A 13152-nucleotide genomic window follows, 5' to 3' on the forward strand; every position below is an offset into this window, starting at 1 on the left:
CTATCAATTATTTGTACCACATAAGTGCAAATACATGAGCGCACGTTTATGTGGAAATGAGCTGCAGGAGGGCGAAGTACCTGCAGGGAACGGCAAATCGCGTTCGAGTGGAAGAGGAGGCTCTGGGATGGAAAGAAGGAAAGTGCTCGCTGTGAGGCCACATGTGTGTTTCATTTTGTCCGGAGGTGTGTTTACGTGTTTTCTGTTTGTGGCGAATAAACGAAAAACCGGACCAGATCAGCTCTGCGGCTCTCGACCGATGAAGAAGGGTTCCCCTGCAGACATCAGCGCGGTGTTCATCTGCTTTGTAGTTGTTTTAAACCGCTATTTTCTTTCGCATCCTATCTTACAGATGAATGCAGTCATTTTTACACTTAGTCACACCCTATTGCTGCAACATCAGGAAAAGAGGGAGTTTAGAAGTGCCCTTTTTTGGTAACTTCACTCTTTTCCTTTTTTTTAAATCCATTTTCCATCCGTTCAAAGCCAGCGAATGTTTGCTAATGCCCCTACAGCTCTAAGAGCATCTTATTCGAGAAAACCGGCGTGCTTCTCAGTTTTTTCTTTTGCGTGGCCTCACTCCGAAATTCACGCAGCGAGGAAGAGGAGCGGTGTCCGTTTACCTTTCTGTTGGAACACCGCTGGCTCACTGACCAAGTTGCAGGCGAGATATGACCTTTATCGATGCCCTGCGTGTTTACCGCTGCTCTGCATAGCTGTGCGAGTGTGTCGTGTCCAAGTTGTTGCGAAACCTATTACGCTATCTACAGACAAATGTGAATGCACAAAGACATTTAAAATATTCAAATCGCATTTAAAGGAGCATCTGGTAGCAGAGTAGTTACAGCGTAAGAATGGTCACCCTGCACTGAAACCATGGTCTGAATCCTTCCTCCTGCTGCACTTCTATATAGTGTTATAGATCTATATAGTTAGAATGTTGATTAGGCTCCTGTGTAATGCTATATTCCATATAGTGCTATAGATCTATATAGTAGGTACACTTAGAGCTGTAGTTCTGTGGGCGACACAGCGAGTAGCGTTGCTGTCTCACAGTGGCTGGGTGGTGCGAGAGGACGCGGGTTCGATTCCTGCTAAGTCTGTATGGAGTTTGCATGTTCTCCGGGTGCTCTGGTTTCCTCCCACACTCCAAAGACATGCTGTTCAGGTTCCCCTGTAGTGTGTGAGTAACAGAGAGAGTGTGTTCCACTGATGTATGGATGAATGACTTATTGTAAGTAGCGTATCTAGCAGTGTAAGTCACCACGGTGAATAAGGTGTGTGGGCTCATAACGCTACATAGAGTTCATTGGAAGTCGCTTTGGACAAAAGCGTCTGCTAAATAAATAATGTAGTTCTGCACGGTTCTGCGTAATGCCATAGTTTGGGAGTTTAAGGACAGCGAATAGTGCAAAGCTGTGATTAGAGGGGCTGCTTTTAGACTATGAGGTCAGTGGTTTGAAGCCCACCTCCTCCTGTAGAGCCCTTGGTTAAGGTACTTACCCTGAATTGCTTCAGCAAAAGTCACCAACTTTTTTAAATGGGCAAATAACTGCAGGGAGCTTAAGATTGTAACTAAACGTAACTTCTCTTAAGCAGTAACCATAAGAAATTGCTCCAGTAAAAAGTTTAAACGCGAACAAACTCATCATTGTGTCAGGTGAATAATGGTCAATGACAATAATTTATGTTTGCATTTAATGCATAATTTGCATCATATGCAGAAGTGGAAACGGAATAGAAGGCCAAGTTTCTTGTGTGTGTTGTACATTTTTTGTGGCTGTTTGTGCGAAATCCTTCATCTGTTTTCAGTTTGAGGACTTAAGAACAAGCAGACTCATGGCGTCACCCCCTCGGAGAGAACACAAAGTGCGCAAAAACAATATTGAGTTTCCATGTCACATTCCCTGCCGCTCTGTTCTGTCCACCTTTTACTGTCACAAACTGCTAGAATTGGTGCGAAGGCCTGACCTTTCGCTGCTGTTCTTTTGCGGATATTAAGATGAGCTTATTGCCCCCCCCCACACACATACACAACAGATACAAATAATAGTATTATACACGTTACAGTATTTATTAGCAAGTACAGTGTTTTGCATGCTCTCCTGTTTCCCTGTGGGTTTCCTTCTGCTGTCTAATGACTCTAAAATTGCTCATGGTGTGTGTAGGTGCAGTGGGTTTGACCGGGTCCTGCTCTCCGGTGGGTCTGGGGTTTTAGTCCCGTTTGGGGTGCCTTGCGATGGACTGGCATCCCATCCTGGGTGTGTCCCCTCCCCCTCCGGCCTTACGCCCTGTGTTGCCGGGTTAGGCTCTGGCTCCCCGCGACCCCGTATGGGACAAGTGGTTTCAGATGATGTGATGTGTGTAGGTGCTAGTGATGGAGTGTGTGCGCAGTCCAGAGTGCACCCTGCCCCACATCCTGTTCTGCCAGCATAGGCTCCTGACCACCTGGCTATATGCATGAATTTGTGTGACGTTTACTGGTTCATATGGTGGAGTGTGACACACTGACTCTACTCAAGAATCATGTGTCTGCTTCCAAATCTCTCCTTAATTTAATACATTTCCCATTTTGTTCTCTGAGATGTTCGTCGCTTCGGACAAAAACATCTACGGAATGAATAAATGTAAATGTAAACTGGGCTAGTGGTTAATTTGAATGGATGAATGAATATACCGTCTGCCTGGATACCTAGTTGTAGCCCCGCGATGGACTGGCGTCCCATCCAGGGTGTGTCCCGCACCCCTTCGGCCTTGTGCTCGATTGCTTCGGGATAGGCTCCGGCTCGCCGCGACCCCGGTCGGGACAAGCGATTATTGAAATTGATTGGTATTTAAAATAAAAATATCTATACATACTAAAAATCTATTATTTAGTTCACGTTGCTGCCATTGTTAAATTGCCATCTTCAGCAAAAAGTGTAATTTGAACAGCTTTATTCGTGTAGTGTCATACTCTATTACATTTAACTATGTAGCAGTAAAAGCAAAAGTAATCAAAATCAGTTGTCATTTAGTGTACTGCGAAGTGTTGCTTTTTTAAACAGAATATAATTGTTTATGAAAAATCAGTGCTCGTTTGGGAAAACTGATCTGAAGTAATGTTTAGATGTACAAGATGCAGATTTCTGTCACTATAATAAAAGTCAGATTCTCTGCCAAGGAATGCATGTGTTTCTACTATTTCTTCCCTCCCAGTTGACACATTGAGGTGACCTGAGTGACGTAATTCGCCCTGAGCCTGGTGCCTACTTATATGGTCATGAAAATTCTTCCGCGCGCATACCTCCTCCATTAAACACCACCTTATCTATCGCAGCCTCGCACCCGCCCTCAACTATTTCAAGTTCACAGACTTTATGCCAATTAGAAACAACAACCCGGCACAAGAACGGCCCTCCAACGCTGCGATTGGTCCAGACCCACCGGAACGTGAAATCACTGGTCTCTCAATGGTTAAGTGGGCGGATTCCAACACTATGTCCCGCCCCCTTTGACCGCGCCCCGAGCGGAGGAAGCGAGACAGAACTCGGCGAACCTGCTTTTGAGAGAGAGAGAGCGAGCGAGAGAGAAAAAGAAAGAAAGAAAGAAAAAAAAGAGTGAGAAAGTGAGGGAGGTCGCTTTCACACGTCAGTCTGATCCGCGCGCTTTGTGAGGCTGCAGAGAATTTGCTCCGACGCGAAACGTACATCGGCTGAGGCGCTGAAGCTACTAGCGAGCAAAATCCTAGCGTCTGCAACGAGTAGCAGGTAAGTGAGGCCCCTCCAGGTTCGGACCCGGACCCAGTTCGGCTTCCGCAGCGGCTGTCCTCTTTTTAATAGCCCGCTAACTTAGATCCTTCACTCACTGAACCAGGAAGGACGGAAACCGCAGCTTCAGCATTGAGCCGGGGATCGGAAGCAGACGTCAGTCGTAGAATTATTTCAGTATGATTCTGGTTTATTCTCCAGTTCCGAGTATTAATCCTTCCTTCTTTGTGCTTAAGAATTTGCTCTGTTTGGAAACCTTCCCCCCCGGCAGGTCGAAGGATGTTGTCTAACTTGCAGAAAGCCTGAAAGGGGACTGGTGCGTGATGGAGAGAAGAACGGGAGCGAGTTCGAACAGGAAGTGATCCGCCTGAATGAGCGGCGCAAAGAAGGAGGGGGGGCGCGCGACTAAGTCTTAGTCTAAGAGCCCGAGACGCACTAAACTGTGTAAATAACGTCTGTACACCCCGCCTCGGTTAACTTAACGACTCGTTTGTGGTGTAAGAGCGTATTTGACTAACTAGCACACTTCCGCTGTTCTTCTTTATTCTCGCAGCACTGTGACGTCACTCCTGAGTTCGCGCACGGCTGTGAACGTTCCTAACTGGCGCTCCTGCTGAAGCGCAAATAAGTTCCTTAAAAAAATAGTCCCATTGCCATTCTGTGACGGTGGGAGGCTTCTGGAACGTGCAGTAGTGTGTGCCATACGTGGACTTACTTCGAGAAGTACAGTAAGTGCACGCAGGGCTGCTGGAGACGAGGCTCATTTCAGAGTTGTGCCGGTGTGTAACTGCACAAATAAGTCAGTCGCCACCCAACTGCACTTCTCGTCGCGTCAACGGTCAAGTGTAGATGACTAAACATCAGACTAGTCCCTAAGCAGCGGCCGTTCACGTCCCTCCCTGTGCTAAACTTAAGTGTCCGTTTTCTCTTTGCAGTATTTCTGCATAAATGCCTTTGAGCTCCATTTTGCCATTAACGGCAACATCATTTGTAGAAAATGTCAGCTGTATTTTGTGTTTCACGGGACTCTGAGGCGCCCGCATGCGTTGTGGAAGCCGCTCTGTCCGTGGCCGTTGTACCAATGCAAATCCGTGACAAAATGGGCGCTGCCGTGTCATTCGGTGTTTTACTGGGCTATTTCCGCGTGCTGTGTACTGTACTGTATTGTAGCGACAGGTCAGCGTGGGTTCGGGTACCGGCGCGAGCGCAGGTTTCCCTGACTGTGCCAGTGAGACAGTGTGCCGCAGAGATTCGCCATATCAGGCGCGCGCGCCCGGGGAAGGAAGCCGGCTCGCGGGAAGCGCGCGCGCGCGCGCACGCACGCACACCCGCATTCTCATCTTATCGCCGCGGACGATACACAAATTATGCCTCGTAAAGCAGGATTTTCCATTGTGCTCAGAAATTCTAGGTTTGCGGAACGAGGAACCCGCGTTGGTCGGCGCGCGGTCCCCGTTTTTCTGTCTGTGCTTGTTGTTCTTGTTTGAACTTATTGACTTGTTGAGGGCTACAGCAGGGCTACCAGCACTGCTGCATCACTGTTCAATGTTCAGTGCTGACGACGCCGACGTCTGTTTGTGCCGCATCGACACACGTTTTCATGGATCCGACTGAAAGGCGCTCCTGGTGACACGTATTAACTACCGGAAGTTTGCGATACTGTTATTAAAATCTGCCCACAATAAGGATGCGGCCTTCAAAACAGTCTAATCTGTGTATGTCGTCCTCCGTCTCGGCCTGTCCCACACCCACACCCACACCCTCCCTGGACGACACACCCTGAGGCCAGAGAGCACAGCAGCCTCACTTTACCATGCAGTCAGTTATTATCAGTCCTTTTACACGCACTCCTTTTCGGCACACCGTGAACTCAGGTGTCTAGATTAATGCTGACTTGTGTACTCTCCTGTCTCCTCCTGTCCTTATTCCCAGGTTCTGTAGAGGAAGAAACTTCTGCAGCAGTTCAGATATTGTTCTGCTTCATTGTCCTCCTTTGTAGTACTATATATGCTGTGTAAATCAGTTCACTTCACAAGACTAAAGGTCATCAGAAGTTGTGTGTCTGTAATTTGTCTACTGCACCTTTTTTTCTTTTCACTACTGCTTTTATCTTCCTTGTTGTGGTCGGTGCACCTAGCAAATTAGTGTAACGGCAGGAAATCGCAGTTCCCTGAGTGGAGGTGGGCTGGATGGGTCCTCCTTTGTAAAACAAACACGTGTGGCTCACGGTTTTCGCTGCTGAGCTGGCACTGCTGCCAAGGTCTCCGGCCTCCCCGCTGCTCAGGTCGGCTGGGCGGCGCCGCCACAGCAAGCGCTTCTGCACCGTTTTGTCTGCACACAAGGGAATTCGCACCTTAATAGCACCTGGCTGTGTGGCAGTGTGATGTATGCATGCTGGAAGGCAGCCATATTCTGGCCATGGTTCCACCTTGAATCTCTTGCCTTACTGTAGCTGTTATAAAATTTTAATGAGGGTTGGTTTGAAGTTTTGTCTACTTTAGTGAACCTAGAGCCTACTAAAGGTAGCCCGTAGCATTTCTGACATTGTAAGTCACCCTGGACATCGGTGTTGGCTGAATAAATAGGAATAAAAATCTAAAGACCCCACTCCCCCCTTTCTTGGGAATTTTGGTGATGAGCTGAGAAGTCCATTGAAGGATATGTTCTGTTTTATTTTTGCATGGTTAATGCTCTTGATAGCCCAGTTATGTTTGTAGCATTGCTCACTTAAAGCTCAGTTTTCCACTTGGCTTTGGTATCAGTCTGTCTGTTGGCATCTGGGGACATATCTTGGGTGAGCGCTTATTCTTTGATAATTTTGGAGAAGTGAAAAATTAATGTTTTATGCTAAATGCCAGCGACTAAGTTATGCTGCCTTCGTCCAACAACTCTCTCTATTCTACGCTGCAAGTTTCTCTCCTCTAAAAGTTGGTAATTGTGAAAGTAGACGTGAGACCAGAAAGCTTGCTAAAGATTTTAAGGAAAGCAGTTTCATTGCTTGTATGTTCAGTGTGTTTTAAATATCAACTAACCTTTTTTTCTATTTAGCTCAAACTGCATGATTTAAATTTGGTTAAATTTTAAATTGCTTGAGTAGTGTGACCTTTTCTGCTGTGTCTGTGCCAGGAATCTTTGTTTTCCTGCTTCTGCCTCTGTCACAGCCTCTTATTTGGGTTTCCTAATTTTGGTGGCTTAACATGTGCTTTTACCCATGCTTTCTAGCAATTTCCCATAATGTGCAATGTTGTATGCTGCCCACTTAAACCGCTGTGTGATTTACTAAAGCATTAAAACAGCACTGTTCATTCAGGCAAACTGGCATGCACTTCTGAAATATTGATGTTGGAGAATACAGTATTGTGTGTTACTTTTGCGGGAGAGCATTTCGGTTGAGTAAACTTTAGGTAAGTTAACTTAAGCTGCAACATCCCATTTTTTCTCTTGAGGGCTAGGAACCAGTAACCTAAAGAGGTTCTGTAGCCACTGGAATTATGTCATGCTTGGCAGAGATCATATCCTTCTCTCCTGAACCCCTCTGAGCACACCTGTGCTGTAAGAAAGGCAACAATGCCAGGAAATGACTATTGTGCATAAAGGTTTGCAAAAGGCGGAGGAAAGGTGGCTGTGTGTGTGTGTGGGTGGAGTCTGTGGAGACTCTTTCCTTGGAACAGACCATGCAGTTGTTGGACACTAAGCGTCTCTCCTTCCGATAGTTGCTAAAAACAGTCCTGAAATCCCTTGTGATGTTGCAGCTTCCTCTCTAAGTATTAGGTGTGTGCAGAGCTATGACCTAATGCTGATAATGCATTTCTTAGATGGCGTATGTCCTTATTCTCTGGCTGTGTCATGCTCTGTAGCTGCCACAGCAATGGTGTGCTAACTGCACCGAGTTGAGCTGGGATCAGCCCTGCAATATGTGTCAGCAGATAGACTTTGTTCGGAGCCTGGGTGTGTGACCTGCACACCTGTGTGAGGTGTGTGCTGTAGCCTGGTTTCTCTGGCTGCCATTATCCTGCTAGGATTCCTTCAATGATGCTGCCTTTTATAGGTATGCCTGAGGGAAATTTCCATTTACTCCCCTTGTTGTTCCATCAAAATTCACACTAGTAAAAACACAAGTTACCATCAGTCTGGATCAGCTGCCCAAATTAATAGAAACTGGTGAATTACAGTAGAATACACTGTAATGGGGAAAAAGTGAGTCTCCCTTACTATGTAATTACAAAAATGTGATGTTCATGACCTCTGACATCTGTGCTGAGACGGTCACTGGGAGGGAAAGAACAGGGCTGAAATCAGGTCCTATGATGAGACTCGGAGTAACGGGATGGTTGGGTTAAGCTGAGAGAAGAGGTTCGAGAGGGCAGTGCTCTGCTACAGAGCCTCGAGGCTAGAGGGGCCAGGGGAAGTGACTCCTATTGACTTTTCCATTAATGTTGCGGTCTCTGGCAGTGCTGCTCCCCTTACATCATACTTGCGTTTCATTTCACCCTTTCTAAACACGCACACCGTGGATTGTCTCTACATGGGAATTTCTGCTGTTCTGTGTTTGGTGCCTGTTTAATATAAGTACTAAATGGCTCGTTTGTCTTTTACATTTATTCATTTAGCTGACACTTTTCTTCAAAGCGGGTTACAATTTTGTCAAGTGAATACTTCTCTTAAGTACCAACTTACTGTTTATCCTTAAACTCCAGGTTGCTGAATCTTCTTGTGAAATGAATATCAGCTGCTCGCATCAGCCTTCTGTCAGCGTGCTGTTGAATGAAGTGCAGAGGTCTGCTTTTCCACTACCTGCGTTCCTCATTCTCAGTTGCTGCCTAATTAATTTGCTTCACGTTCCGGTGAAGATCACACTTGGGTAACTGAGTAGAATTGAAGGTAGGGAAAAGAGCATGGTCATAGAGAATTGCTCTGTAACGGGGCAGATTTAACAAGGAATGCTTATGGTACCCAGCCCTTTTTTTTTTTTTCTCCCCTCCTCCTCTGATTTTTAAACTGACTTCCTGTCTTTGTGGTTGTTTCTCGTGACGGGTTGCATTCTGAATCTTACCCAGTTGAATTCACGTTAAATTAATACACTTCAGTTTCTGGATTTTGCTCCTGGATTTTGATTCTCTTGGTAGATTTTCTTTCTTAAAATTTTGACTCATGCCTCAGAGTACTTCTGCAGCTATTGTTGGTTATGGCCTTCAGTTTGTAGGTTAAAACAGTATTTGGTCACTCTGTTTTTCTGTACTATTTTTATTTCATGTTATTTGAAACTATAGTTATTCTTCCTCTGAAGTGATTATCCATTTTGGTTTGGCATTACAGTAGAAGTGCAAATTATCCAATAGTTGATGGTTCATTACTTTATATTGTGTGTTTTTGGCTTGTGTAAGCTTCATGTGAAGATACTCATGTCTTTTAAAAGGGCTCTTTGGTTTTAGAATGACGGGCATAAATTCATACTTACGCATTTATAAGACATGGCTGGCAGATTTATATGGATAAGTTTGACCTTGTTGGAAGGGTTAAGGTCTTTGATCTCACTTTTAGTTTGATACTGAATTGTTTTCAATTCAGCATACAGTGTCAAAACATTACTTTCAAAATGGCTGACAAGGATTCTCTCGGGTTTGCAGGTGGGATCCATGTACCTTTTGGCTGTTTGCTCTGTGGCGTTTCTGCTCCTGTGTAAACATTATCAACGACAACATGTCTGGTGTTCAGTGCAATACTGAGAATGTTGACAAATCAGACCTGTGTTTCCCAGATGCAGCACTACTGTCAAGTGTGTCTCCTGGGTCATGTGACCCAGAGTGGGTCTACATCTGTCCTGTCCTTTGAGAATGGTCCAAGGAGTACTTTGCTCAAGTATGCTGTAAGGGCAGATGATGTGGGGTTCAGAGGCCTGAATGCCCTCCAGGGGGAGAGGATGTACTAACAAGCAATGGCAGCAGAGTGGAGTTGAAGATTAGGAAAAAAGGGGGGGTATAAGGGCATTAGTGGAATTCCTTCTCTTCGATTGAGTGGGTATGGGAGGAATGTGTCTGGAAGTTTGGATAAACTGAGCAGGAGAGCGAAGGATCGAGGGTAAGGGAAAAAAAACAGATGAAGCCACAGGGAGTCTGGGGGGGGGGGGGCAGTGTGCTTGTTTGTGTGGGACTGGGTCTAATAAGCCTTGGGTATGCAACTTTGTATTGAGGGAAACATGTGAGTTGAACTGGGGAGTGGTGCTGATGGAAGTCAGCTGTAGAGGTCACTGGGGTTGTGAGAAGAATGGGGCCACCCCACCACCCCCAGTGCTGTGGTAGCGTGACACAGCAACTAGACATCAGCTTCCCTGTATCATGTTAGTTTTAACCCTCATCCTTAGTGTGGTGTACCAGTCAAAACTGGACTTTGTTTTTTAAAACGCTTATCCCCCAACCCCCCATCCAGCTCCACTGGCTTCATACGATAGGGTAGTAGGCCTTAGGTTTTAGGATAAAGTTTTATTTGAATTTTTAGCTGACAGATGAAAGCATTTCACAATGTACTTTCTGTAATATAACTGATAAAAGTAGACTTGCGGACCTTGTGGCCCTAAGGGTTCTGGTCCCACAGTGTGGCAAAGCGTTCCAGAGTGACTCCAGGGGTTGGATGTAAGAGGCTCACTGCTGCGTATACTGCAGCTCTTTTTCACCCGCATGGCTGCTGTCCGGAACAAGTGAGGTCTGGTTGTTGGTAAGATCTGCTTGAGGTGTGTGGTAAGTTTAGGTGTTGTGTGAACAAAAATTAGATGCTGTGCATATTTTGGCTGCTCGAAGATTCTGTTTTCTCCACATTCTCATGCTGAGTTATTTGGGAATTTCTTGTCGTCCGTGATCTGTCCTGGGAAAGTATTTTCAATTTGCCTCCTGGGGACTCATGAGTAAAGAAGGATTTTACATCTGATAGGTGGAGAAATCTTGTATATGTTGCTTGGCTGTGGTTGTGAAAGCAGTAATTCAGTTGGTGATTTCTGGTTTTGCTCTCATTCTTTTATTAAGGTGACTTTTCTCATCCTGAACCAGCTGTCTAGTAGTAATGTAGATCATAGTGATTACACTTGAATGTACCATGGTTACACTGTATAATTTGTATGTCCTGACCTCAGTTCTCACTAGAGTGCTGCTTAAGTGTATGTTGACTCTGTCTGGCAAACATGCACCTCTCACAATTTTCTCTTCTTTCTTCTTGGCATCAGCAACGATGTCGGACGCGGGCAAGTTCCTCTATGTTGACCGCAATCTGATCAACAACCCACTGGCACAGGCCGACTGGGCCTCCAAGAAGCTGGTATGGGTGCCATCAGAGAGGCTGGGATTCGAGGCAGGATCCATCAAGGAGGAGCGGGGTGAGGAGTGTCTGGTGGAGCTGGCTGACTCGGGCAAGAAGATCAAGGTCAACAAGGATGACATCCAGAAGATGAACCCGCCCAAGTTCAGCAAAGTCGAAGACATGGCTGAGCTCACCTGCCTGAACGAGGCCTCTGTGCTGCACAACCTGAAGGAGAGATACTACTCGGGGCTCATCTACGTAAGTGTCCTCCCACACCCGAGCGCCATTTAGCCAGGACAATAGAAAGTGGTGTACCTTTAGAAGACTTCTTAGTTTTCATTTGTGTTCAGTTTATTAGCTCAGAAGTTGCTTTTCCAGAATGCATGTGCTACAATTTAATACAAAAAAAAATGTAAGGTTTATAAAGATTGATTGCAAACATGTGAAATTGGTTCAGTTTTCAATCTGGGGTTTGCACATGAATAATTTTGGTTAGACATCTAAGTTTGTAACCAATATACCAGCTGCTGCCACTGTACTGAACGGGTGTGGTGTTGTGTACACAGTCAGAAGGTCAGAAGTGTGGCCCCTTTTCCGGCTTTTATCCTTGTACCGTTGAAATTTCTAGCTGTCAGGGGTGAGAGAAATTCCCTGCCGATGGTGTGCAAGATGTTGTAAATGATGGTATGCAGGCCATATATGTCCAGACCTTTAGTGTGAACTTTGAAAAGTCTAGATGGGGTCTGCCTTTGCCCCACTGCCTGCACTTCCCCCCCTATTATCCGCCTATTTTGGAAGGCAGCTGTAAACAGGAAACGACAGGGAACAATGCGCTTCCCCCTTGAGGGACTGAAAGGGGATGGAGTTGGAGATCAGAGTAGAATTACAGGCATGGTAGCACACGTGATGTATGTGGAATTTAGGTTTTTACTTAAATTCTCATTTTCTTGGAGCCAGCATTGGAAATGAAGCATCGGTCAGCCGCGGTGATCAGGTATTTGGTGCAGGGGGAGATGAGCCTCACACAGTGAATAGACACAAGGAGAGCTATGGGGGGTACTGCTCACATTTGGGGGGGGTAGACTTTGATGTGAAATGGGAAGAGACATGCCTGGAGTACTAGGCTGTGAACAGACGGAGGACAAACGCAGTACAAGTTGAATTGGGGGTGGGGGATGAACATCGCTGTCCGGGAGGTCTGAGTGGTTGCGAAATCCAGGCTGCGGTGCACTGGTTTTGCCTTGAGTGGTGAAGAATGACCTCAGCTTGGGGTGGGGTGGGGTGAGGAGAGGGAGGGGAATACACTAAAGATATGAATCCAGCACAGCTGTGGTATGGTGAGGCTGGAGATACTGCAACCACACTGAAACGCACTGCATACATAATTGTTCAAATATAGGTACTTTGAGTCTTTACACATTGTTTCTCCCCTGTGTGAACCAGTACTGGGCCTCTGCACCCATTGGCCACAATGAGAAAAGGAACAGACCTCAACAGTCTTCGAAAGCTTTTTTTTTTTTTTCTTTTTCTTTTCCCAAGTGTTCTTTTACTGAGATATGAGACAAGCGGCAGTTCCTCTTTTTAGACATACCCTGTACAAGTTGTTTTTGTTCTGCTATTCTTGAGAACTTAAGTGGGCGTGGTGGCGCAGTGGGTTGGTCCGGGTCCTGCTCTTCGGAGGGTCTGGGGTTCGGATCCCGCTTGGGGTGCCTTGCGACAGACTGGCGTCCCGTCCTGGGTGTGTCCCCTCCCCCTCCGGCCTTATGCCCTGTGTTGCCGGGTTAGGCTCCGGTTCCCCGTGCCCCGTATGGGGCGAGGGGTTTGGACGGACTCTCGAACTTATTTGGAATCTAGGCATCAGTTAAAACATGTCTTATTCTTCATGCGCAACAAATTAATTGGACCATATTTATTTATGTACATTAGGGAATTGTGCCTAAGGACAGACTTGACTGTCAGTTGAAGTTCTAGGAGTGAACTTAATGTAGCTTTGAGCAGGACGTTTACCATAAATTTCCCCAGTTAGGAAGTCCTGCTGTGTAAATATGTATAAAATTCTGGTTAGCAATGAAATGTGGCTTTTCAGACTGAATGTTGTTGGGACTGCTGAAAGGGA

General features: G+C 46.0%; 1 protein-coding gene across 2 annotated transcripts in view; it reads left to right on the plus strand.

Moving 5' to 3' along the window:
• Nucleotides 1-3496: 3496 nt before the first annotated feature.
• The window catches only part of myh9b (myosin, heavy chain 9b, non-muscle), a 29078-nt gene continuing 19422 nt past the window's right edge, over nt 3497-13152 (plus strand). For both annotated transcript variants that reach the window (XM_018757152.2, XM_018757153.2), the window contains exons 1-2: nt 3497-3749; nt 10963-11294. In XM_018757152.2, coding sequence (XP_018612668.2) covers nt 10968-11294 — 327 coding nt within the window. In that variant the 5' untranslated portion in view covers nt 3497-3749; nt 10963-10967. The remainder of the gene's footprint in view (nt 3750-10962; nt 11295-13152) is intronic.

Source organism: Scleropages formosus, chromosome 8, assembly GCF_900964775.1.
Source record: "Scleropages formosus chromosome 8, fSclFor1.1, whole genome shotgun sequence".
Lineage (NCBI taxonomy): Eukaryota > Metazoa > Chordata > Actinopteri > Osteoglossiformes > Osteoglossidae > Scleropages > Scleropages formosus.